Genomic DNA, 26,350 nt, shown 5'->3' with positions numbered 1-26,350 from the left:
GAGGTGAACTGAGTGAGGAGCATCTGATCACATGACATTCATGTGTAGGACATAAAACACGCGGGGTGTGCTGTTACAGGAAACTAATCAACTAAACAGGGTTTATTACAACATCCCATTTACATAAAACTGCCCCGGGTGTTATAAAGATAGGTCTGTCTGTCTGTCTGTCTGTCTTTTTATCCATCTGTGTGTTTGTCAGTTCTTCTGTCTATCTATCTATTTATTTATCTATCTGTCTGTCCATCCATCTATCTATCGGATTGATGCAGTATTTTCTCCATGTAATGACTACTTTTCCTTCCTTTTCTTTTTTTTTATTCTGTACATTTTTATTAGATATCAGTTCACCTGGTGAAAAGGATCATGATGTGATATCTCTGTTGTATTGACGAGCTCCTCTCTCAGCGTGACCCTCTACTATAGAAATTTGTGGACGATTTCTTGAAATTTTGTCTTTGAGTTGAGTGTGTGTGTGTGTGTGTGTGTGTGTGTCCATCCCAATGACTCGTGCCCCATGGCGTGATGCCAGCACATCTGCCGTTGCCCCCAGGCCCCACACAGCCGTCGTAATCCCCACTACAGGAAGCTGCTCTTCCTCATCAATCCCTCTCTCGGAGAGATGGAGAGAGAGAGAGAGAGAGAGAGAGAGAGAGATTACTTCACTCTATTCCTCTCTGCACTTCTTCTCTCATAGTTGGATATTGTTCTCTGTAAGCATGAATTGTACATTGTGTGTTTTTTCCTTTCTTTTTTTTGTCTCGCAGAGTCACGGCTTGACTTCCTCCAGCTCTTCTACTTTTTCCTCCTTTAAACACTCGCACAGTTTCTCGGTAGCCTTGGTACAAAACCTGCTAACATGAGCTGTGCTGGGTCACAGGTATCATTACTGATTTGAAGATTTTTTTCATCCTTACAGTACATGCTGTCGATTAAAAAATAAATAATATCTTTACTCAACCTTCAGATTTGTAGAGGAAAGAAAGACTGATTTCAATATTATAGTAAAAATATTTTATAAAAAAAAAGTCCTCATCTTTTCCTCCTCTCCAAGGTGACTATCATTAAACTATCAAATAAAATTATACATTACATTACAGAAATACAACGTTTACCCCTAATATTAACGCCACACCCAGGTGAAGAGAACAAGATTGATCCAATTATACCAAATGAATTATACCCCAGTTCACTGGTGACATGGGCCCCAAAGGCTAGGACGTCTTTTTTTCACAAATTGCTGAAAAAAGCTGACTATGAAAGAAAAGCACCAGAACACCCAGCGCACCACAGCCCACTGCGCACATGAACCAGGATGTCAAAGAACCCAAGGGCCCCCGACCTGGCAGCCAAACTCCCCGGATCCCAACCCGATCTAGCGCCCCTGGGACACGCCGGACAAACAAGCCCCCGCTGCACAACCCACAGCACCCAAAGGATCCCCTGCTAACATCCTGGTGCCGGACAACACAGCACACCCTGAGACACCCTGCAGAGCCACGCCCCGGGGGGCCAGATGGTTATAATTGGTGTACACTAATCCTTTAAACTTTTACTAGAAAAATACACGCAAACACTGACTCCTTTATTTAGACTGAATGTGCAGAAACACATGAGCAGGAAATCAGAAGGAAAAAAGGAAAATAAGATGGCAGACAATATAATGATGATGATGATGATGATGATTTGAAATTATGAAATTTTCAGATCAGATTTAAGCTTGCTCGAAAACGTCAAGATTTCTAACAGACCTAGGAAATTAAAGAAAGCAAACAGAGGGATTAGAAAGAAATAATACAACTAAGTGTTGTTTTGCAGTTTGTGTGTAAAACATAAAAAAGCTCTTCCAGATGCTCCTTTACGATCAGCGGTTCTGCCATCCAAGCCTTTTCCTTTCCTTTAAACAATACCGATACAACAGCAAATCAAAAAAGCCTAAAGAGCCGGCACGTCTTTCTCTTTCTCCATCTTGTCAGAAAAACAAACTAGAGGCACAACAACACAAAAAAAAAAAAAAAACAGAGAGAGAGAGAGAGAGAGAGGAAAAAAGACAAGAAAAACTGCAGGCGCACACAAAACGTTTGGGGGGGGGGATCTTCTGAATGTCTTAATCACAGAGCGACTAAAACAAGACTCCATCATCATCACAAAATGAGAGTGTAATAATTACAAGAGGCAGACAGGAAAGTGAAACGGCAAAAAGGAAACATGTTTTGTCACTCCCGTCAGCGAGCCTGCAGACAACAGCTGTTAGCGACGACGGCACCGCGCAACGCTCCTGAAGTCTCCATAATCACGCTGTTATTGAAGGGAGGACAAAAAGGGCACTAATTGCAAGGGAGCAATCTAAACGTAATAGGTTACACACCCGGGCGACGACGCACAATGCTCACCGCTAAAACGGAGAGTCGGAAAAAATGTGAGGGAGAGAAAGAGAGATAGAGAGATAGAGAGAGATGGAGAGAGAGAGGGAGGCATCTGGATAAAGAACTCCACCACAACACGGTGTACAACACTGCCTCGTCGCTCATTTTCTGCCAATTACCCTCCCTCCCTGTCAACAGTTTTAATAACCTCTATCATTTCCAGAAGATTTTTTTTTCTTTCTTTCTTTTTTTTTTTTTTTTGCCTGGGTTAAATAATTTCGTCTCTTTAATATGCAAATGCGCCTTTTGGCATGCATGGGTGAAGAGGCTTCGACTTCTTGAGACGTGTCAGTACAGTGTGGAGCACCTGCACCTTGGGGAAGGCTTGATTTAATTGACACCTAATACTGTTCATTATTCCACTTAGTGAACACCTCGGTTAGTCACCTGTAGGTCGCTGAGAACCCCGGCAGCCGCTTCCGCTTGTCAACAGCTTGTAAAAATAGATCCTTAGGAGAAAAAATAAAATGCAGGAAAAGAAACTCCCCTGAAAACATCTAAACCGAATTATGGTTTTTGTGTTCATTAATATTTTTGTTTCCTCCAGCAAATAAACTCGTCACTAACTTTTAATTTGTCCTCCTTAATCGGAAATATTCCTGAAAGCGCTAAATCCATTCCTGCGCGAGATGTGTAATTCAAAGGTAAACCATTTCAGCGTAATAACAGGTCTGGGGAGCCGCAGTCTAATTGTAGCTCTCGGGTCAAAAGCGAACAAAGGCACGCACAGGTACACTCTTTTTTGCTCGTTGTTTTATTTATTTGATTTTTTTCACTCTCTCTGGTGGAATCTGGCTCCTGTAAAGTCTCTCAGGTTGTCTTTCTTTCTTGATGTAATCTAAATGTTTCCTTCACGAGACCGGCTTCCAAGGGTTCTGCGGATCAGGATAAGGGTTCTCAGCTTTGCAAAAGGGTTTGAAACCTTCTTTGTCCACTAAAAAGCTTTTTTTTTTTTTTTTTATTAAGGAAGCAGCGTTCTTTGGGTACTGCACAAGTTCATAGCTTTCTAAAACCATTTGGAGACCTTGCTTTAAGGGAACCAAAATCGTGTGGGGTTGTGGGTGGGAGATAACGGGGTCACGAGGTGACAGTACAAGTGTGTTTAGCAAACTAGAAAGGGTTCTAATTGGAACCTTGGCTCGTTCTAGACTTCCTCTCTTTCTACATTAAGTAGACCAAGGGTTCTTCAGCATGTTCTTAAGTTAGAGGATGGTTCCTGCATTCCTAAACCCAAATAAATTCACACTCATAGACAAACAAAGGCACAAATTAACCAAAAAATACATAAAGACTTTTCAAAATGGATCAATATGGACCTGTAAGAGAGTCTGGAAAAGATATTCAACAAGTTTTCATTTTTTGGAAGAAAAAGGAAGTCATGATGTAATATTAAATAGACACACACACGCATCTTCCTAAATTCTTCTAGTAACCCTACTATTCCAATAATTTTATTTTTATAAGACGTCCAGGAATTCGACATGTTCTTCTGTAGGTTCTTTTGCTTATAATGATTCGTGGCTTTCTAAATGTGAAGGTTTTTTATAAAAATGGTTCTACATGGACAATTAAAGCAGAATAAATTCACAGACCATGCTCTTTCCAAAGCTAGTCCCCTGAGGAACGCAGAACGACACGCATGTGCGTCAAGTGTGTTTGAATTAACCGCTCTCGAGAGCGCGCTCGACACACGACCTCTTCACAAATCCATTTTACTGCAAAGTTAATCAGGCTTCAAGTTATTAATGGATCTAGCAAAAGCTGCGAGAAAGAGTGAGTTTATTAGGAAACGCCAGAGACAGGAAGGGATTCTTCTCAGGCACTGAAACACGAAGGACATGAAGACAAAAAGGCTCATATAAGGAACCAGTTTAAGAACTTTTGGAACACAGGTCGCAGGTTCTGAAAAAAATGCACAACAATCTACCTGACGTTGGTTGACTACTTTTGTAAACATGGTGGTTTGAATGGGTTGGTAATGAGCTATAAGTTATAAGTCAATGGTTACTAACAGCGCTGCGAGTGCATCTAATGTCGCATGTATAATAGGCTTAATGCAAGGACTCATCTGGTTTACTATACATGTTACTCCGGTACTGTCACTGAAATTGCAGCTTCATGTCACATGAAGAGATTTGAAGATCCCTTCAAAACTCTATTATTACGCCCCCCCCCCACCCCCCATACATAAACAACCTGTTTTTAAATTGTATTTTTAAAGTTTGCAGGCTGTCACAGTAAAATATTTGTTCCCATTTTCTACAATTAATTCACATTATTTGATTTAGAATAAAGAAATGAAGAAATGAAGAAATGGGGGGGGTGATGGGTAATAATAGAGTTTTAAAGAGATCTTTAAAGTTTCTTTTTCTTAGCGTTACTTGTCATCATAAAGCGCCAGAGCAAAACCAATATAATAACTTCAGATAGTCTTTTTCTCCTTTAATGTTTGTGTAATAAAAAAATTAAAGTGCTTGGGCCCTTTAAACAAGGAATTTTCTGCATCTTTATTTTCATCCAGTACATTTTTGGCGAATCCCCCTAATTTGCTCTGAATACAGGATTAAAGTCACATCTAATCAAGGACGCAGTCTGAAGCTCTGAAGCCACAGGTGAAGAAGACAATTAAGCACTCGAGAATAAAGGTGAAGAAGCTTTTTTTGATGAGAATGTTGGTTGTTTTGTTTGTTTGGTTTTTATTCCTCTCGATGCTGGTTCGACAGGGTGCCAGCTAACTTCCCCTCCATCCGGTTCAACCTCTTCCTCTTCGTCTTCTTCTCTCAGATCCCCCTGCCATCTCCTGATCTTGTCAGGAGGGGCTCTCTGGGCGTCCGATGCAAAGCCTTTGCATGTCTATATGAAAGAACCGTGCTGAATTATAAATGTCAAACAAGACCAAGGCCAGCGCTTTCTCGAGGCAGCTGTCCAGAATGGAGACTCGAGGACTTGGCCTGGAGATTAAAAACTCCCCAAACTCCAGAGTCTCACTTTGCCTTCACCAGAGGGGGAAGAAAGGCAAAAACAAAATAAATAAAGGAAGAAAACAAAGTTAGATAAAAGAGCAAGAAAGATTGCAAAGAAGAAGTACAACTTGTGGAATCTTAAGAGGAAGGGAGTGAGGGAGAACAGGAGGAAGGAGCGATTAAAAAAAAAAAAACCAATCAACAGAGATAAGGAGCCAAGATAAGGCCGTACTACGAGCCCCCAGAACTGCAATCTCCACTTTAAGCTGGAGAGTGGCAGCTGGCAGAACAGCTGGCGAATAGGATTAATGTCAGAAGAATGAAATAAAACTCAACATATGTCCGAGCCCGAGGTGGCAGGACTGTGCGTGATTGCGCCCCGATGGACGCCATGTGTACAGCTCGGCACTTCTCTCCGCTCCACAAGGTCACTTTTAAAGAAAAAAAAAGACTAAGACTATTTAATGCTTGGATAACAAAATGGACTTCCTCCCACTCTCTCCCTCTCTTTTTCTCGTTGCTCTCATCTGTCTGGTTTTTCTTGGCAGATGCGACTCGCTACGTTCTGTTCATGGCACGGCTCGTTAAGGTTCGTCCATAATGAGCTCAACCTTTCCACAGAATGGGAGAAAATTAACAGAGAGCGAGGGGAAAAACGCAATAAACTGAATAATATCTGGCAGAAAGAAAGAAAGAAAGAAAGAAAGAAAGAAAGAAAGAAAGGAATTCTTTTAAAAAAGAAAGAAAAGAAAGAAAGAAAGAAAGAAAGAAAATATGGTTGTCTGATGTGAGATATTAAAGCAAGGACAGAAAACAAGAAAGTTGTAACAACAGAGAAAAAAAACTAATATTGAAAAAAATAAAGAAAGAAAATAAATAAAAATAAATAAAAAAGGAACAGTTTTTAAAAAGAAAGAAAGGAAGTAAGGAAAAAAGGATGATTAAAAAGAAAATGGCCACAAAATAATATGGAATAGAAAGAAAGACAAACAGAAAGAAGCAAAGAAAGAGGAAAACGAATGTTTAATATTGTAAATGTTATATGCATTATTTAATAAAAAATTCAAAAAGAAAAGAAAACAAAAAATATATCTAAAAAGTCATTTAGGAAGGAAGGAAGGAGTGCTACAATATATGTTGTAAATGTTGCAACTTTATTGGAAGAAAAACAGAAAAATAAAGAAACAAGATTTATAGAAAGAGAGAGAGAGAGAGAGAGCAGGCTGATCTCTGTAGACGCAGATGTGATCTGAGACGACAAAACAGATCTATTTTTTCTCCTCTGGAAGGTGCGGCTAAAAATAAAGAAAGAGAGGAAGAAAGGAAGACGAGCGCTTTCTTACGGAAACTTTGTGCAGCGCTGATGAGAGGTTTCAGTGTCGGTGTGGACAAGCGCTAAGCAGCGATGTGTGGACTTCATTTTAATTTATAATTTCCATTTGATGTCGGTAATGATTAGAGCCCACACACTGTAATAAATTATAATAATTTCACAGAAGAATTAAATTAGGGGGTATCTCACCGTGCAGCGTCTCCTCCCCGGCTACCCTGCAATCTAACTGTCAGATAGAAACTCTGCTGCTAATCAATGCTCCCAAACATTCACATTTATTCATCTATGTTAAATTAATAGAACTGCGTGGATAATGTCGCTTACTGCGATCAGCGTTTACTAAATGAACGGGTTTCACTGACAAAAAAAAAAAAACCCAGACGGAGAGAGACCTCGTGAATAGACTCAAATGCGAGGTGAAGCCAAGTGTCAGATCCAGCCGATGAAACTTTACTTCATCTTACGGGATGAGACGCGACACTCTCGGAACCGAGCTGAGACTCGACCACATCATCCCGCGATTAAACACAAGATCACACGCGGCGCTCACGTCTTAAACAAACTGATTTTAAAACTCGAAAAACTTTCTAAAATTACAGAGTGACAGGAGAGAATATAAAATATATTATGGTACGGTTCTGTTTATGGTCCCGTGCAGTGGGTTCTGTACACAGTGTCGTGCAGCAGGTTCTGATTAGATTGTTGTTCAATGGGTTCTGTTTACGGTTCCTTAAAGTGGGTTCTTTGGGTTCTGTTTACGATTGTGTACAGTGTGTTCTGTTTACGGTTCCTTACATTGGGTTCTGTTTATGATTGTGTACAGTGGGTTCTGTTTATGGTTCCTTACAGTGGGTTCTGTTTACAGTTTCTTACAGTGGGTTCTGTTTACGGTTCCTTACAGTGGGTTCTGTTTAAGGTTCCTTACAGTGGGTTCTGTTTACGGTTCCCTCTAGTGGGTTCTGTTTACTACCATGTCAGCCTACGGTTCTTATATACATGACCAGTACCAAGAGTTCCTCCCAGTTCCTGTCCCTCATTGCAGGTCATCATTGTTGGTTCCTCTCCCTCACAGGCTGATGTTTGGTGATGCGCAGTAACCATGGCACTTTAAAAGGTTAAGAATTCCCATTCCTAGGGAAGTTCCCTCGACATTCCGGCTCTAAGAGACTCAATGGGCCTTTGTTTGGCCCGGAGCGCTGCAACAATCAGCAGCGCTTCCCTCTTTAAACTCAACCGTACGCAGCAAAGCATGCTGGGAAAGACCAAGCTACCTCATACACACCGAGAGAGAGAGAGAGAGAGAGAGAGAGAGAGAGAGAGAGAAGTAAAAACTTTACAAAGTGAAAAGGAAAGCAGTGGCTTTATGGTTTTATTAGAGTGTGTGTGGTGATGAAGGTCAGTGCTCTTCTTCCTCAGACACTCGGGGGAAGTGACAGCCGTGTGAAGTGCCTCACTACCAAAATCACTAATTGCAGCAGCATTATGCTAAGTGGCGCTAGAGATGTAGGGGAAAAAAAGAAAAGAGCAGAAAAACTCGCTCTATCCATCCATCAATTCATTAATTATAATCCAAAGCCATAATCTGAAGCTATCATTGGAACATGATGACGTGTAATAGATGACGGGGTCTTAAAGCATATTAACCACTCGACCTGAGCAGACCTCAAATTATAGGTGAGGACGCTCCTAAAGAGAGAGAAAGAGAGAGAGAGAGAGAGAGGGGGGGGGGGATAATTACAGCCGTGTGCTGCAGAGCTGGCATCGCAGTAAAACACTCGTATCTGTTACTTCTGACGTTTCTGAGCTCATGTTTCTGCAGCATGAGAGCTTCACATGGACAGAAAAAAGACAAAGATGAAAGACAGAGACGTTTGTTTTTATCGCAGATGATTAAATCGTGTCTTTGTTCGAGTCTGAGACGTCACGAGTGTGTGTGAAATATCCGCGTCTGGGACTCGAGTGACCAAAGGAGAGGAGACGAGAGTGTGTCAAGGAGAGAAAGAGACAATGAAAGTTTCTGAATTTGTGAAAGAAAGAAAGAAAAAGAAAAAAAAAAAGAAAGAACTAACCATAAAAGCAGCAGGAAAGATTTGTTGTATGTGTGTGTGCGTGTGTGCATATGTCTGTGTTACACGTGTGTGTTTTACACGTTGAACATAGCATTTGTTGCCAGCTGGACATGGTGTATGTCACCATGTGTGTGTGTGTGTGTGTGTGTGTGTGTGTTACTATTTTGAACCCAGTCAGATGACTCTTGTCACATTTGTCACAGGTATTTTGTGTAGAATACCTGTGCACTGAACCCGAGCATCTTGAAGCCTAAGTCTGTGTGTGTGTGTGTGTGTGTGTGTCCAGTGACGTAAGGGTTAACTCTTAATCTCAGTGTTTTTAATCTAGAGAAAGGCTGGAGCTCGCTCCGTACGGGCCGCTCCGGTTGCACAATGACAGATTTAGGGCTCATTAATGGCGCGGCCCGCTGTTCCTGCGTGTCAGCATTCCCCGGGATTCGCTCTGCTATTTCGAACACTGAGGGGTCGCATAAAACAGCAGCTAATTAAAACCCCTCCGCCCCCCTCTGTAACCCAACAACCTGCCCCGGGCCTCCAAGACAAACCTCCATGCTCTCGTCAGCTCTCTGACAGCGTGGCGTCATTCAGGTTAGAACTGAATGTATATAAACATATATATACTGTAACTATAACTTATCAGGAGGTCATGTGCTCACATGAACCGGGATTTAAAACTGTGACCTCCTGATCAGGAGCTCAAAGCCTTCACTGCTGAGCTACGTCCTGAAGACCTTCCACATATCTTAGCAAGTACAGCGAGGATGGGTTCTCCTCCACATGGAGCACCGGGTGGAGAACACATCGAATCCCAGCAGGAGCAAGAACATGTGGGTGAAGAAGACCTACATTTACTCAAAGGAAAGAAAGAAGCACTTTGATCTACATTACCTTACACTGCTTCACGCTACCTCACATTACTCCACACTACAGTACCTCACTCTACCTCATACTGCCTCACATAGCCCTACACTGCCTCAAACTGCCCCACTACCTCACACTGGCCCACACTACCTTACACAGATGAGTTTTAACCCCTACGTCTCTGGTTCTGTGTTTAAGCGGCGGTGTATCGAGCGCTCTGTGAGGGTTCTGTCAGTCGCAGCTGAGAAGCAGAAGCACCTATGGCGAGGAAGGGAGGGGGACAAACACGGCTCTGTTCGCGGCTCCTGGCTGCTCCTGCTTCCTCCTATCTGGACAGCTCCAGCTTCATGACAGAGCCTTGAGAAGGAGGAGGCACAATGGAGGCGTTGTGTTGCCTTCCTGTATGACAGGGGTAGACGAGGCGGCAGTTTGTGTGTTTTGGGGGGGTTACTGAGTCAACAGCTGAGCTGGAGAGGGAAGATGGCTCCTGGAATGCTCCTGAGCAGTTGCTACTGTCGACTAATGGCAACCCGAGTCGGTACGGGAAGGCGATAGGGCCTCAAAGAATGGCACATTGAGGCAGGAGCAGCTGCCTCTTTTGTCATCCGCAAAGGCGAAGTGCTCTATTTAGAGCAAGGGATTCTGGGTTTGGAGGCCCTGCTGAGTTACCAAAGGGGGGGATAGGGAGATTACAGCCTCTCTGCTCTGTCCACACGATGCAACAACGGTTTCACGTACTCAGCGTTCAGACGTTTAGACCAAATCGATTCCTGGTCTGTTTTTTCTCTTAGATGCTAAAGACACATCAAGCCCTCTCTGATCGGGATGATCGCACTTCACTTCCAACTGCTAAAGTGACAAAAAAAAAAAGGTGAATCGAGTCACCTGCAGGAGGTGAACCGAACACACAGTGAGTTTCAGGTTGCAGTGCAGATCCGCCACATGCTCGGGAGATTTGAAGGAAATGTTTTAAAGTGGATCATTAATGTGTCCGTGTGATTCTGTGATTTGTGGCACACTTATTTTCATCATTGTATTTCTGGCCAATAAAAGAAAATCTTTTGTTTGAGGAGGACTTCAACTCTACACTCATCTTAGAGGGTAGATTGTGGTGCAGTTTGACACCAAACCAAATAAGGTGACATTTTCCCTGATTTCGTTTTAGACTAGCCTCGATCATCGTCCTTTTCTAATTGCTAATAGCAGCAGAGATTTTGATCTTATGAGTGTAAATTCAAATCAGATTACGTTTTTCATTAAGTTCAGTCTTTATCCATCACATACACATTACTGCACAGTGAAATTAACTCTTTGGATATCCCAGCTTTTTGTTTGTTAGCAGGCCGGAGTCAGAGCACAGAGTCAGCCATTTTTACAGCGCCCCTGGTTTAAGGGCCCGACAGCAGTCACCTGGCGGAGTTGGGGCTCAAACCGCCAACTTCCGATCAGTAACACAACTTAGTTTACTGAGCCAGCACCGCTTTAATTTATTATTTTATTATTTTAGCTTAATTATATTAATATTTAAGCTATAATCTTATCTTTGATTTGTTGTAAACCTGTTTTAAGAAATTATAGATAGATTAAAGAATATTTCACCTGCTAAGATGCTAAGTGTACTCTTTTTACTCAATTAATTACATCCAACGTAAAACCAAACAGCAAACAAAGGAGTGAGACTCAAACTCGGATTCTGAATAATCGGTGTGAAAGTGTCCTATTGCCAGAAGAGGAACCAGGTGTCGAGGAGAGGGCTGCCTCTTCTCGTCAGAATTGCTTGCGTTTTTTTTTCACCGCATGACACACTGCCAAGGCCAGGCTTTTCCCCTTTACCAGAAGCAGAAGTCTATTTACTGTCTGCTTCACAGGCTGACAACAACGCTGACCAGAGACCGGAGAGCGGCTTTTGATCAGGACGTGGCCTAACAAGCCATTCCAGTGTGTGTCTTGTCGGTCTCGGTCGAATAAAAGTGACAAGCCAGGTTCCTGAACGGATACACACCTTCAAACACTCCTCAACGCTAACGCACATTGACACCAGCACTTACACAAACACAAACACACACACAGTAATCTAATGCAGGCACTTTTATTCAGACAAGCAGCGCGAGTCAAAGGTGGACAGCAGCGGGCCAACCCTATTAAAGGAAGCAGAGAGAGAGAAGATGAGAGAGGGAAGGAGGTTGACTGATGTTCGGCCAGTGCTGGTGGACGGAGAGACGCATTTGAAGAGCGCCTCCAAATATTCAGGTTCGCTCCGGCGACCGGCCAAGGAATTAAAGAGGGGCCTCGACTTCATTGCATATGCATCGAGTCAAGGGGGCCAGTGCCACGGATCATTACAACAAAGATTCCTATTAATTAGGTGGAATAAACCCAGAGGCAGATGACAAGGAGGCAGGAGAGAGAGAGAGAAGGAGGGAGAGAGAGAGAGAGAGAGAGAGAGAGGGCGAACTGAGAGCTCTCACTTCTCAACTCCATTATTTCAACTGAAGCCTTTTCAAAGGGGTCATAAAAATGCAACACAAATGACACACGGGAAAACGGCTTGCTGCCCCGAGATCATGAATCTTCACATCTCTCGACGATCTGGTTGAAACTGTGCCACACATGGAGTGAGGATTATTTAACAAAAAAAACGTATATATTAGCTTGCAGTCTTCTGCATATACCACACCACATGGAAATGCTTTCCTGATTAGAGACTTAATCTACATCAGGATTTCTGTAAACCTGCTATATCTACAAATAAACTCAAATTGCACTTATGCGACGTAGCACTGAAGCGCGTACAGATTTTTTTTTTCACATCCAGTGAAGGATAAATATCTCCACGGCGACCCGAGAGAGACCCGTAGAGCGAAGTTTTCCAGATGACTGGTGCGCCAGAGGGGAGAGGTCACGTAGACCGACGTACGCAGCTGGGATTGCAGCTCACCTGCTTCAGAATTAGGCGAGTTCCAGGAGGGAGGTTTCTGCAAATACTCCTCGCACCCCAGAGATGCAGCCTCGGCGTGGGCCGCCAGCGCTGTACATGCTCCTTCATGCTAAACTCGTTACATTCGACTGAATGCACAAAGCTCCAGGTGTACACCGAGCGGCCGTGTCTCTATTCTCCGGCGTCCTCGCCATCGTCTTTCATGCACCCCCTCGGAGGAGCTAGGGTTACCTCGCACAGAGAAAACGTTCACGCAGGCCACAGTAGCAACTGTTCCTTCTGTCAAACGGGTCACCCGGGGTGGCGTAATTCACTCGCTCCTCGACAGGGCCACTACTCTCCACCTGTTGCCTCTGAAATGCACTTGGCATTATTTTCCCACACACGCTAAAAGTGGGACGCGACCCCGTCCTTTCACTTTACGGCTAAAAAAGCAAGAGGAGAATGCCGGACCGAACAACTGCTGATGCAAGAGATCGGTATTTCAGGACGCATCATAAAATGAGGCTTTATCTGGTCTAATTCCATTCACACCACTGTTGGGTTATGGTCAGAAGGTGTTGGTTCATAGGTTTATATTAACACACTTAGTTCATGTATTGGTGGATTGTTTCTATAGTCATTTCTATAGTGATATTTAAATTTTGTCAACGAGTACCTGTGAGCATTTTATCTAAACAAATTTATATAAAAGTCATACGCGTAATCAGAAAGCGGTGCCTCCTTCCTCGGGCTCAGCGTGAACCTGAAACGTGTAACCCTGGTCTTTACACAAGCACCGGATTAGCAGCTAACAAGCTTTTACCAGGAGCCACGAGCAGGCAATCCTGCCAGAACAAGACTGCTGACTAAGTTGGCATGGACGTACACTCTCCGATGCCCAGACTAGGAAAAGCTGCGGGCTTCCTTAGCTAGACTCGGTCTGACTCTCCGAGATTCTCGCTGCCGTCCAACTACTGCGGGACTGGAAAAATTAGCTTGAGTCGGATCGTCAGAAATTCCGCTGGCATTTCAGAGCGAGTGAGGCATGGCCGTGCTGACACTAAGAAAAAAAATAAAATAAATTAAAAGCACAGTTGCATTGTGTTGAGCAAGCGCAGAGACCAGGAGTTGTGCTTAAGCGTGCTAATTATTATTGTCAAGAAAAAGAAATCATAAATATAATTGATTCCATTCAACAAAAGAGTTTATAGACTCAAAACTAGATGTAGTGGAAGAGAGCAGGGTGCGTACCGTATATCAGCGCTAAACCGTATTGATTAGTGCATTACATAAAGGCTAGCTTAAACTGCTTATGAACCCCGCTCAAGGTCACCTTCAATCTGTAATGGATGTTAATTTTCTGTTTTTATCCTCCCTACATTTCCAACAAGTTTATTTCTTCTAACCGTCCCCCAAACCCCCTCCACCACCACCACCACTACCTCTGTTTTCTTTCCCTACTTACGTTTGACATTTTTAACTCTTTGACAAGTGTTGTCGAGAGAGCTCTCCATAAATAATGCATTTTACAATAGCCGGTAAATAAGCGTCTGACACAATCGTTAGGCCCGGCTGGCCCTGGAGGAGCTTTTACAGTGAAGGTGACTATTCAGCGTAATGCAGTCCTGCGGGCCTGGGGAGGACATTTTCATTCATTAGAGCGGTCACAAGCACTTAAAGCACTTTAAGGACCTGTTAGACGAGTACAGGGCCGGCGGGATGATGAAAAAAAAAAAGAGGTGGGGGGTGGGGGAGTGAACGAGGCACGGAGACGATTGGCCACGGGACGGGCCGGGTTCAGAGAAGGCAGCGGCGAGATGACGATCCGGGGCCGACTTCCTCTCCGGCCAGTTCTAATAGACCTGATTGAATTTGAGAGCGGTCGACTCTCAGGCTCGGCATACACATTTAATTAAGTGTGTGTGTTTGTGTGTGTACGTGTGTGTACATGTGTGTGTGTGTGTGAGAGAGAGAAAGAGAAGCGGAGTAATGTCGTATCGACCAGCTGCACCACCTTAAATGGTACTTAATGATACCGTGATATTTAGTCGAACATCACAAACAGGACGCTAAAACGCACGCATTAAGGTCCGGACATGTTCTAAGGCTGCGTGACCTTCTGAACAAGCAAATTACAGCGAGTTACAATGAGCAGACAGATGGTTCGAATTTAGTCCTCAAGACAAAGCTGCAACAGTTGTTCTCCATGCCTTCGTGTCATCTGGCTGTAAGCTCGTGAGCTAAGAGATGGTTTTAGCCGTTTAGCTCGGCCTGACATCAGTCATGTCACAATGACAACGACGACTTTTACAGTCATGATAAAAAAGGGTTATTTCATGCACGCACACACACACACATTAGCTGCTAACCCTCAGTAATTTACATTCATGACGAGCAATCAGAGCACTCAGGAAGCTTCATGCGACCTTACGGTCACTGAACCTCTCGGTTCTAAGAGTTCCACGCGACGTCCTGAGCGTTTGTCAACCCCCTCGTCTCGCACAAGTCCAGTTCTAATTTCTTCAAGTTTATTTACACACGGGGCAAGTGATCAGGGCTCGAGGCCACATCGGCCTCCGTCTCCGACTCCATCTCCATTAAGTCCAGATTAACACAGCTGTACACTAGAAACTAAAGCACCCTCTAAACACACGGCCTTCAGGATTACAAGCCGCACTTGACCACTTAGATATCTGCGAGAACCGGCCGTACCAGCTGGGACTCATTAGCATAAGGCCGCAGTGGCATAAAAAAAAAATGTAAAAAACGAGAGCAGGAGCTAATGCGCGTGATGAGACGAGACCTTTATATTGACGAGGACTTCCAGTTGATCGCGGCTAATCACGGACACGAGCCGAGGGGAATCGCATCAACCGGTGTACAAGACCGGGGGAGAAAAACACAGCAGTTGGTGTAACGCTTTAAAGAAAACAATAATATCTGTTTCATTTACGTCGTCTTCGAATCACACACACCAAACACACACACACACACACACAACGATGCTGCATATTAAAATGGGTCAGATTTTTGAAAATGTTTTTCCGACCTTTGCCATAGCGCACAAGGCCACCGTCAGCTAGGAATAAGTGATTAGACCAGGGAGAAGAAAACAGGGTGAAAAGTTAGAGGAGAAAAATAATTTTAGATGAATTAAGGTCTAATTTATTCATGTGATGAAGTGCTCCCCAGACGGTCCAATGAGTCGGGCGTGTCTCTTGGGAGAAGCCTTGGACTAAGTGTGTGTGTGTGTGTGTGTGGTATATGTTTTGCTATATCCAGTCTTACTTAGTTCTAATTAAGAGTAGAGGCACTATTAAAGCAAGTATTCTTAATATTTGTTTTTCTGACATCCTCCTGGCTCCCGAGCAACATGTTGGACTCGTTCCTAATGCCGGGAACTGAAATAATAATAATTCTAATAATTTTTAAAAAATACATTAAAAAAAACTGCGCCTGCACCGAGCCTGAGACACGCTTAAACTTTCTTATTAGTACAGTAAAATATATTTCTTTAAAAACCACTTAATAAATTATATGATATTATATATAAGGGAAACATTATATCCGATTATTAGATCAAACATGATCTGTAAAATCTTTTACAAACACAACACCAATATTACATATTACACTAATTTAGATAAATTTTATGTAATTGTTGTTGTTGTCTCTATGGTGACGTTATTTTAGGCATGTGAGCCTAAGATTAAATTAATCACAAAGAAACTATGATTTAGATCGTAGTGAGATCGCCGTCTCTCGCGTGTTAATAGCGGATATATTATATATTATATATTAAGGATGTCAGGAGGAAAAGGGGCGTTTCTTAATTAACATATTCGTACATATTCATGTATCGAGGGTTATATTGTAGTTATGATCCTTAGATTTTTTTTTTTTTAATGGCTTCTGGTTTTTTTTTTTAATGTGAAATATAAAAACTTTCAGGAATAGGCTACGCTTGGTAAGCTCGCTGATTAGTGATCAATATTTCTATTTGTTTTATTGTTTATGTTTGTTTAGTTTTTGTTAGTTTACTTTTAGTTTAGCTGCTTTTATTCTCAGTGTAAAACAGTTATGCTGATTTAAATAATAATTCGATCTCGTTCATGCTATGGATAGTGATGTCAGTGGGGGCGTTCCCGCTAATGCACAAATTTGCATCTTCATGAATATTCATTGTTTTACATAACAGCCTGACGGCGTCAAGAAAATTCCCGAAAGTTTTTAAGTCATTTCCTGCATTTTAAAAATCCATTCAATGATGTACTGTATTAAACGGATTTTGACAGTCGTGTAAATTATGCATTTAAGTATTAAAGTACTGAATAATTATACACACTATTCATTTTAATTAAACTGAATTTCATTCACTCGGACTAAAAGAGCGAGAGCGCGCGAGAGAGAGAGAGAGAGGGGGGGTTAGAGGTTATTTTGGTTAGAGGTTGAGTTGAATTATGCGGAATGAATGCTGTCGTCTGTGCTGAAGAATAAAAAGGTAATGTTCCTGGCGTCGGGTCGCTGGCGTGTGTTTTACGTTCTGAGAGTTTGGCTTGGAGCGGCGCGCGGACCACACTTAAGCCCGAGGTGTAGTGCCACCCACTCTTTGTCACACTGGAACCCGTTCAGAACAAACTGGAAACATGGCCACGTCAGTCCTCCCAGGTTTGACTCCATGCCTTGTGTGTGTGTGTGTGTGTGTGTGTGTGTGTGGAGATGATGAAGTGTGTATGAAAATGAGAATATAGACACAGTGAGAGAAAAGGACACTGATATATGCCTGACGCCGTCCATGCACAGCTTGCAGGCTCTCACTAAAGCCATGAATACGGCACTTGTGCATGAACATGTACAAACACAGATGTCCACATGCATGCATGCACTAATTCTCTCTCTCTCTCTCTCTCTCTTTCTTAAACACACACACACACACTCAGAATCACACACGATGAAGCCTCCCGTACCGTCTTGCTCTGTCTTTGTCATCTCCTCCAGCTTCTTCTGCTTCAGCGTGTCCACCACGTCGGCCAGGCTCCCTTTGCGGCGCTCCGGCGTTCCGAAGGCGGAGGCTCCCAGCAGGTCACCTCGCTCCCGTGCCCCCTCCTCCGGCTTGTGCGGAGAGGTAGAGTTATTCCGGAAGGAGTACAGGGAACATACTTTATTGCTGTCTGACTCCTAAAGGAGAAAAACAAAGAGGAAGGGAGAGGAGATTGTTTAGGCCTCAAATCTTTTACTGAGCGTTTTCCCAGATGCCTCGGAAGAAGGGGAAGAGGAACTGCCGTGATTTGTGGTTTGTCGAAAGCATTAACGTTTCACAAGATAATCAGAAAACCTTTAGATCTTACATTTAGCGATAACGTGAGTGCCGTTTTCTGTCTTTCTCCTCTGCGCTGCTGCACTTCCATGCTAACGTGTCGTTTGCGTTGGAGCGATTTGTCGGCCCCTCCAGTGACTGGCTGCTTTTGGGCTGAATCCTGCGGGCGCTCGTAAATCTCAGGCCTGTCTGGAGAGGCTGTTGTTTTGCGATCCCACCTGCGCGTGTTTTAGTGGTTAACTGGGATCTCGCCTGAGACCCGAACTTTCACAAGACACTTTTTTTTTTTTCTACAGTCGAATCCGAGAAGGAATCCCCGTGCCAGTCTACGATCACAATCGTCTGAGATTAGAACGTGACGAGGGATAAATCGTAAAAGTTAGCGTGCACTTATAATCCTAAAACAGCTCGTTCCAGCTCCTCCCGGAATGGCATTGTGAAACCGTGGCAGCTCGTGATTGATGAGGGGCAGAGGAACTCGGAGGAAGGAATTCTGGGACGGGTCCAAAAAAGAGCACGGGATTGCTCCGTGCTAGAGTATACGGAGCTGCTTAATCCCCGAAAATATTCAGGAATGTGAAAAGCCGAGAGCGGAGAGAGAGGTTAGCAGATGTGCACGCGGAGCAGCCGGTCTCCGTGCAGCATGGTGCCTCGGGCACAGACGGACGACAGGGCAAGAGGGCACGAGGGCAACGGGCCGAGCCGATTATGCAGCAGATAATTCAGAGTAGTCGTCTGGCACGGGGGTTTTACACGCAGAATAAAAACACTGCTTTTCTATTTTAGTTTTTTTTTTTTTTATCTCCTGTTCACACTCTTCCTCCGCGGCGATCCAACCCGCCTCCACCCTTTTTTTTTCTTTTTTTTTTACCGCGCAACACCTGTTCCTGTCACAAAACTCTCTCCCTTACAGCAACTCTCCTGAACTACCCTTCGGCTTGTTGTTAAAAGAAATTAATAATCTGTGATTTGCAAATGAAAAGCGCTCTCAAAGATCAAATGAGCACAATTAATTTACCCTCGTTATATGAAGAGAAAAACGGCTTGAGCCTGAGAAGACAGCGGAGAACTTCTTTATGTCTTTATAATGCTTTTCCTAATTACACCAATCACACAAAAGCTCTCGGTAATCCAATTATGCATGCTGTAATATCGAGCACCTGAGCAACACACTGCATTTCCATAAGACAGAGAGAAGACAGAGAGAGGGAGACAGGAGGAGGAGGAGGAGAGACCACCCAGAAATAAACCACTGTGTGTGGTGCGATGAAGCAGAGTTACCTGTTAGCACCCTGAAGCTGATTATTTTCCCATAACGGCATGTCATGGAGACGTTTCTCTCTCGTATGACTCTTAGAAAGCGCTGACACTGGAGACTCCTTCCATTAATTGTATATTATATCATTACTATCCATTACAGAACACATCCCTGTGAGTGCACTGTAGAAACCGTATACCTTAGAGAATGCTAATAAATAGAAACTGTCAACACTTTGGTTCTGTTTGGTTCTGGGTCAGTTCTTCACTTATGTTCTGTTCCGGATTAAGTGGATTTTGGGTCAGCGGTAAGAGAGGAGGAGACAATTTCCCTTTATAAGCAGTAAACAATGAGGGCCTGTCAGAGGCTCTTCAAGTGCCTGTGTCCAATAGAGAGAAGCCATGGAGACTGAGTGAGCGCACACACACACACACACACACACACACTCTCTCTCTCTCAAGAACTCCTCTTTCTCTCTCTCTCTCTCTCTCTCTCTCTCTCCTTCATTGTCTTCCTATTTATAGATTCATAAAATCGCTCTGACGTGAAATGTAACTCAATACCGCGACTTTTTCGCTCGGCGAGGGATCTCCAGCCACTCGCGGACGGCTTTAAACTTCAAAGCCCAAAATTTGGCCAAAGTCTTCTTTCCAGAGGTCTACAGAGGGACGCCCCGTTACACTCGTTCTGTGTCCTTGGGACGTGAATTCGTCACAGTGTTTAGAGACAGGGACATGTGCCTCGCGTCTAAAATGCATCGCCTGTGTCAGACATGATGGCGGTGGAGTCGCAGTAAAACTTATATTTTGGAGCGGTTTTATCTAAAAGCAAAAGTGCCTTAATTTCATGCTTCAATTTCCTCCATTTTTATATTTCGGTTATGTCCTGAGAAATAATTAAAGGTGCAGGAAGGTTTTTTTTTTTCCTTCTTCTTTTAATTCTGAGCTCAACGGCATCGGCAGGCTGTAACACGATGAGAAAGAAGAGACACACTGGCTGTCGTGGCATCTCGTTAACAAGACAAGACTGTGTGTTGTTAACTTCAAAAGAGACGATAAAAGAGACACCGGTAAAGAAACAAGTGTTCAAAGGAACAAACTTGTTCTATATAACATAAATATGAGAATAAACTGAATCAATAATCAATGTCACGGCAGTACGAGTAACTCTTCAGTCATTGTTACCCGTGTGTGTTTTATTCTGTGAATGACTGGGTCAGAACCTCGGCCCTGCAGGACACACCGTGGAACCCGAACACGAAGCCATATTACATCCATCACTCATTTACGCAGAACATTAGCAAGTCTTACGGGTGTAAATGGACTGTGCTGGGTTTCCAGGCACTGAGGAAATGTGTGTGTGTATGTGTGTGTGTGTGTTTCTCACCATGCGCTGCTGGGCCGACACCAGGCTGTCCCAGTCGGATTCCGGCGGCACGCTGCTGCTAACGGGCGGCAGTTCCTCGCCGTGCATCTTGCCGTGCAGCAGGTTGTGAATCGGCAGCTGCGGCGCTGCCAGCGGGTCCGTGCCTTCGTCCTTCTCCCAAACCAGACGCTCCTGACCCGTTCCGTCCTCGCCGACGTCCGCACCCGAGGCAAACGGAGAGGTGGCTTGTTTGGAAGACATGATTCTGCTGCAAGAGGAAAGACAAACAAGAGGGGCGACGTCAGACAGGACGAAATTAATCTCCTGAGTCTCAAGGCATTCCTCATTTTTGATATTTTTATGCCGTGTTTTTCGGACTCTCACAAAAGCCTGTACTTAATGTAAATAACCCAGGAATGTCTCATGGTACTCTAAGAAGGTTTGCATGCTATAAAACAGGCTCGGCCCGGGCGTCCTTCCACTCGTCCAGAATAACAAGTCAATAAACAATTATAAAACATGGTTCATATTACAGGAGACACCTCGCGCATTGTGATTTGTTGCTTTCTCCTCGGGTTGTGCACTAAGCATAAGCATACATCACGAGCTTGGTGAAGCAAAATTTACTTCACACAACCAGTTAATTAACTGGTTTTAACAGCTCATCATGCTCGACATAAAATTCCAACTGCACTGTTTTTTCTTCTCAAATTAACTTGACTTTCATCCTCTACAGATTACCAGAGCTTTTAACTACGCCGCTATTTCACTCGAATAAAATTACTCAAATTAACGAGCAACAGAAAAAGTCATCGATGCTCCACATGCACCAGGTACGAGCCAAGAGGAATTTTAAAAAATAATAATATCAATAAAAAAGATCTGGTTTAAATTTTGCGAGCTCTCCGAGCGCTTCGAGCTCCCCGACAATTAATACACAGGCGCCCGCACGCTGGTCTGTACAATGGGGGAAATTAATACGGAGGCTGCTAATCTAATTAAGCTCTTGGTATAAATAACTGTATCATAAGGCTTTCCCACTGATCTGAAGTGCTGAGAAGCAGCCAGCACGTGTTTACTCCTAATCCCCCTCTTCCCGCGTCTGCTCTGTGCGGTTTATCCATGCTGGATATCCAGCAATTAAACAGCACCTCAGGACTCTACACACACCGCTAACTATTAGCCGGGGAGGGCTATGCTGCGCTATGAAGTAAGCAAGACTTGGAGAACTGAAGCGAAATTAAAAATAAATAAATAATAATAAAAAACTATTGGTCGAGTTGGCACCGGAACCAGAGGGCATAGGAATTAGAAGTCAAGGTTCCCTCCACTGTGCGCTAATGGCTTCTTTTTGCCCGCTGGGAGATGAAACCCAGGCAAGCTGGGTAATGAAGGCAGCCCAAGGTGTCTCCAGAACTCCAACTCCCAGCTCTGCCAAGTTTTACAGCATGAAGTGCATCAGGGGGATGAAAACAAATCAGACGGACACAGCGAAGTTAATCTGTTCCTGCATCTGTCCACTTACCTTCATCCACCCCGTCTACCTCTATCTATTCTCCATCTATCTCTGGCCTATGCCTCATGTACATCTGTTTCCCTGTCTACCACAATCTACCCAATCAATACCAAATCCACGTTCCCCGCAGTGCACCACATACAGTATCCTCATCCACCACCTTCCTACCCTCATCTAACCTCTATCTATTCCCCATCTACCTCAGTTTCCCTGTCCAACAATTCCAATAAAATACAATCCATGTTCCCCACCACCTATTCAATCTACCACCCACCTACCCTCAACTACCCCCTCTATCTCTATACATTCACAATCTACTATTCTTACCCCCATTAACTACACCATTTAACACCCATCCACCCTTGTCTACCCCATCTACCTCTCTTTTCTCCATCTCTTTACCAAATCTACACTATTTACCCCCCATATACCCTCGTCTACACCCTTGTACTTCTATGTGTTCCCCATTTGCTTGGATTTAGCCCCATATACCAATTTTCCTCCTGGTCTACTACCATCTATTCCATCTAACACAAGTACCCTCGTCTACCCCTATCTATTCCTTATCTACTCTACCTAGTCCCCATCTGTGCCTCCTACCACCTACCTACCCCTCTTTACCCCATCTACCTCTATCTATTCCCTATCTACTGATGTCTACCCCTTTTTCCACTTGTTCTACCCTGTCTACCACCATTTATTCTTTCTACCACACATTTTCTCCATCCAATGTAGTCTATCCCCCTCTCTTCCAAAAAACCTACCTTACGACTACCGCATCTTCCTCCATCCACAACGCCTAGTACCTTCTGTGTCTATTCTTCATCTTTTTTTTTACCCGGTTCATCACCCATACACCCTCTTCTTCACCTGACTATTCATCATCAAATTCTATCCCCTTTTTTTTTGTCCATCCTGAGTACCCCAAATCTACCCCGTGTTCAACCCTGGCTACACAATCTACCAGTTGTCTATCATGTCTGCCACATTCCCTTCATGCATCGATCCTCATCTACAGTATCACTCTGTCTAACCCTCATCTACATCCAGCTTCACCCTGTCTCCCCTGTCCAATCCAATCTACTTCCTTCTACACTCATCTGCGCCTGTCCACCTCTCTCTGTCCTCACCCACCCAGCTTTTGACCCCTTATGAACAAAAGGACCACAGCTTCACAAAAACAAACACATAAACGCACTCAAGCGTGCCCTCTCGATACGAATCATTAAATGCAGATCATTAATTAGAGCGGCTCGCACGCCGGGAACAATATGAGCGTCTGTGACTGTCGTGTGCATCTATATGTGGACAATAGACGGCTGTGGAAGTTAATCAAACACACTGAAACAGCTGTGTAAACATGGCATGTGTCGGTTAACATAGACAGCCAGAAAGAGGTGGAGGAGGCGGAGGAGGTGGAGGAGAAGGCATAGACCTGGACCTGTGAGCGTCCTGATGTCTTGACACACACACACACACAAAAAAAAAAATCTGCTATTAAACGTAAAAAGAGAAATCAAAGCAAAGTTTAGAAACATAAAAGGAATAAAAAAAATGTAAAGGGCAAGGGGGGGCGATTCTGCCCCCCATTTTTTATTCATGGATCCAAAGCGCTCGGTGTTTCTTCAGCGGATTGCGAGTGAAACAAAGCACTTCTTTTGTATTACACACTAAATCAAGTGGTATTATTTTACCTCTAAAATATTCAGTCTCTTAGGCACTTTTCCTCCAGTCTCCAACCATCAGTCAAACTGCTGAGCCATGAGAGTGTGTGTGTGTGTGTGTGTGTGTGAGAGAGAGAGAGAGAGAGAGAGGAGCTGACTCTGTCCTCTCGTAACATGTGTCTACAGCAATCTTGTTAGAAAATGCAACAGATCTGCGCTCGGGCTCCGTAACTGTATTTGTCAGTTGGAGTTAATAATTTATTAGGGGAGCCGGGAGGGTCGAGCTGCTCGTGTGCGGAGCCAAGGCTGAGTGCTGGGGCTGAGCTTGTGGCTCACACACACACACACACACACTTGCTCTCTTTCTCGCTCTCTCTGCACAGCCCCGACCTCATTGCCCGCATGTCCATGAGGCTAATATTCACCTCTCTCCTCTTCCTCCTCCTCCTCCTCCTCCTCCTCCCCACTGATACAGTTATGATAATGAAACAATATGGATCCAACCCAAAAAAAATAAATAATAAAGTGTGGTGGAGTTAGTGGGTGAGCAGCATATGTGTGTGTGTTTGGGTGTAAAATTCATCAGGGTTTATTCTGCATTCTTACGGCGCGTCCTTGTTCACAAGCGGTAAACATGTAAAGAGGCGTTATCATTTATTTAATTGAATCCTCTTCCTCATGCTGAGACCACACACACACACACACACACACAAAACCACACCCAGACCCTTACACTGGCACTTTTTTTTTTATCATTTAGATGAATAATTCAATAATATCGCTGGTTAATAACTCGGATATACAGTACGTCGACCTTTTAGCGCATGCTAAGCGGAGAACAGAACGATCTGTGTCTCTAAACCTTATGTGGGTGTGGCTCAGATCTTTTATTCGTTCCTTATTTGCAATTAACGATGAGACGCACTACTTTTTTAATTCGATTCGATACAGGATGTGGTGTTCACGATACAGTGCGACGACAATACGATACAAATAAAGGACAGTTTTGGGCAGCGACGGCAGGGTACGACTGCAAGCTTGCATCAGTGTTTTATTCTTCACATTTAAAATTACCTTTTTTTTTTTTTGGACTGAGTTCGTGTGTGTGAGTGTGTGAGTGTGTGAGTAAGCAAGAGAGAGAGAGATACTATTTGAGTGCTCAGGACTGACTCACAAATATAGCGCCATGTAAACTGCTCAAAAACATTAAGGGGACACTTAGTCCCAGTTTGACTACAAACACACAAACAAGGGGCGTTCAAGTCAAACTGGGACTAAGTGTTCTCGTGGTGTTTCGAGCAGTATACTAGCTGTGTGTTTGTGCTTGTTTTGTGCCGTACACATACCTGTCAATCTTTGACTTAATCATGTCATGGTATTTTAATAAAAAAAATATATATTTTAAACTTGATATATACATTAGCTTTATGTTAATGTAACATATTTAAATATTAAAATTTCCTTATATTTAGTGGGACGAAACGAACAAAAACCAAACAAGAAATCCTCTTCGCTCTGACGGTTCCTCGACCTCGCCTACATCACTCCGGTTCCTAATAAACTCTCTCTGTACTTTAGTTCTCAGCAAATCGCTTCCGTTTCCCCAAACCTGAGCATGCAGCGGTGTGCGTTTAACCCAGGCCAAGTATGAAGGCATGAAAGCTGCACATGCATCACCTCACCACTGCCTGTTTGCGTTAATGTTCATGTTAATATTTGCCTTAATAGCTCACTCTGGAGTGAAAGTAAAAACCTCACACTTGCCATGTGTTTTCCTTCTTCTGCTCAGTCACAGCCTGTGACGCTTTCTCAAAGAGCAAAATAAATAAATCAGACGAATAAAACAGTGCTCAGTCTATTCTGTGTGCGTTCAGAACTCGTTAAGGTTCACAATCGAACAATTTGGTCTTGCGGAGATGATTACAGCGGCGGCTGGTCGTCCTAACCGGGCCTCTCAGGCTCACACTCCATTACACAATAACAACAGACAGCTAACAAACTGGATTAATCAATAAATGGAGAGGGAGCATGGCGTGTCTATAATCCTTCCCTTTCTCTCTTTCCCCCTCACACACACACACACACACACACACACACTCGATGCCCCCAGAGAAGAGTCGAGGCAAACAGAGAGGGCCTCTATATATAGCTGACAATATTGCAGCGTGTTTTAAAAGGATTAAGAGTTACGTCCTTGGGCAGCGAGGGGCTCATGTGGCCGTGTGTGTGCGCGGAATGCTTTGACTCATGAATTGTTGCCCGTGCTAATGTTTCATCACGCAGAAACAAACCTCTGTTTAATTGGTTCAAAGCACACACACACAAACACACACACACACACACACACACACACACACACACACACACACACCCTCCTCCATCCTGCGTGCTGGTGTCCCTGAAGGTCTTATGACTCGAGGCCATGTGTCTTAGGATATCCGCTTTCACCTTTCTCAATCGCAAGACACCCCGTCTCTCTCCCTCTCTCTCTCACCCCGCTGTCCCTCTCTCTTGACCTTTTATAGACAATAGTGATCAGTAACTACTGAGCTGCCCCGTTAAAGCCCAGTGAACCCCCCCCCCACACCCCCCTACAAAACCCCTCCCACCTAACCCCTTCAACCCTCAGCCCTCAGTGCCCTAAATCACCAAGTCAAC

The 26,350-nt window shown here is 43.8% G+C and overlaps 1 protein-coding gene across 5 annotated transcripts in view; it reads right to left on the bottom strand.

Moving 5' to 3' along the window:
- sox6 (SRY-box transcription factor 6) overlaps nt 1-26,350 on the bottom strand; it is a 170,434-nt gene that overhangs the window by 89,052 nt on the left and 55,032 nt on the right. For all 5 annotated transcript variants that reach the window (XM_053512661.1, XM_053512662.1, XM_053512660.1 and 2 more), the window contains 2 exons: nt 20,534-20,780; nt 17,540-17,750 (listed from right to left, as the gene is read on the bottom strand). In XM_053512661.1, coding sequence (XP_053368636.1) covers nt 17,540-17,750; nt 20,534-20,780 — 458 coding nt within the window. The remainder of the gene's footprint in view (nt 1-17,539; nt 17,751-20,533; nt 20,781-26,350) is intronic.

The sequence above is a fragment of the Clarias gariepinus genome, chromosome 15, assembly GCF_024256425.1.
Source record: "Clarias gariepinus isolate MV-2021 ecotype Netherlands chromosome 15, CGAR_prim_01v2, whole genome shotgun sequence".
Taxonomy (NCBI): domain Eukaryota; kingdom Metazoa; phylum Chordata; class Actinopteri; order Siluriformes; family Clariidae; genus Clarias; species Clarias gariepinus.
Note: the sequence above shows the minus strand (reverse complement) of the source record. Positions and strands in the feature narration are given on the sequence as shown.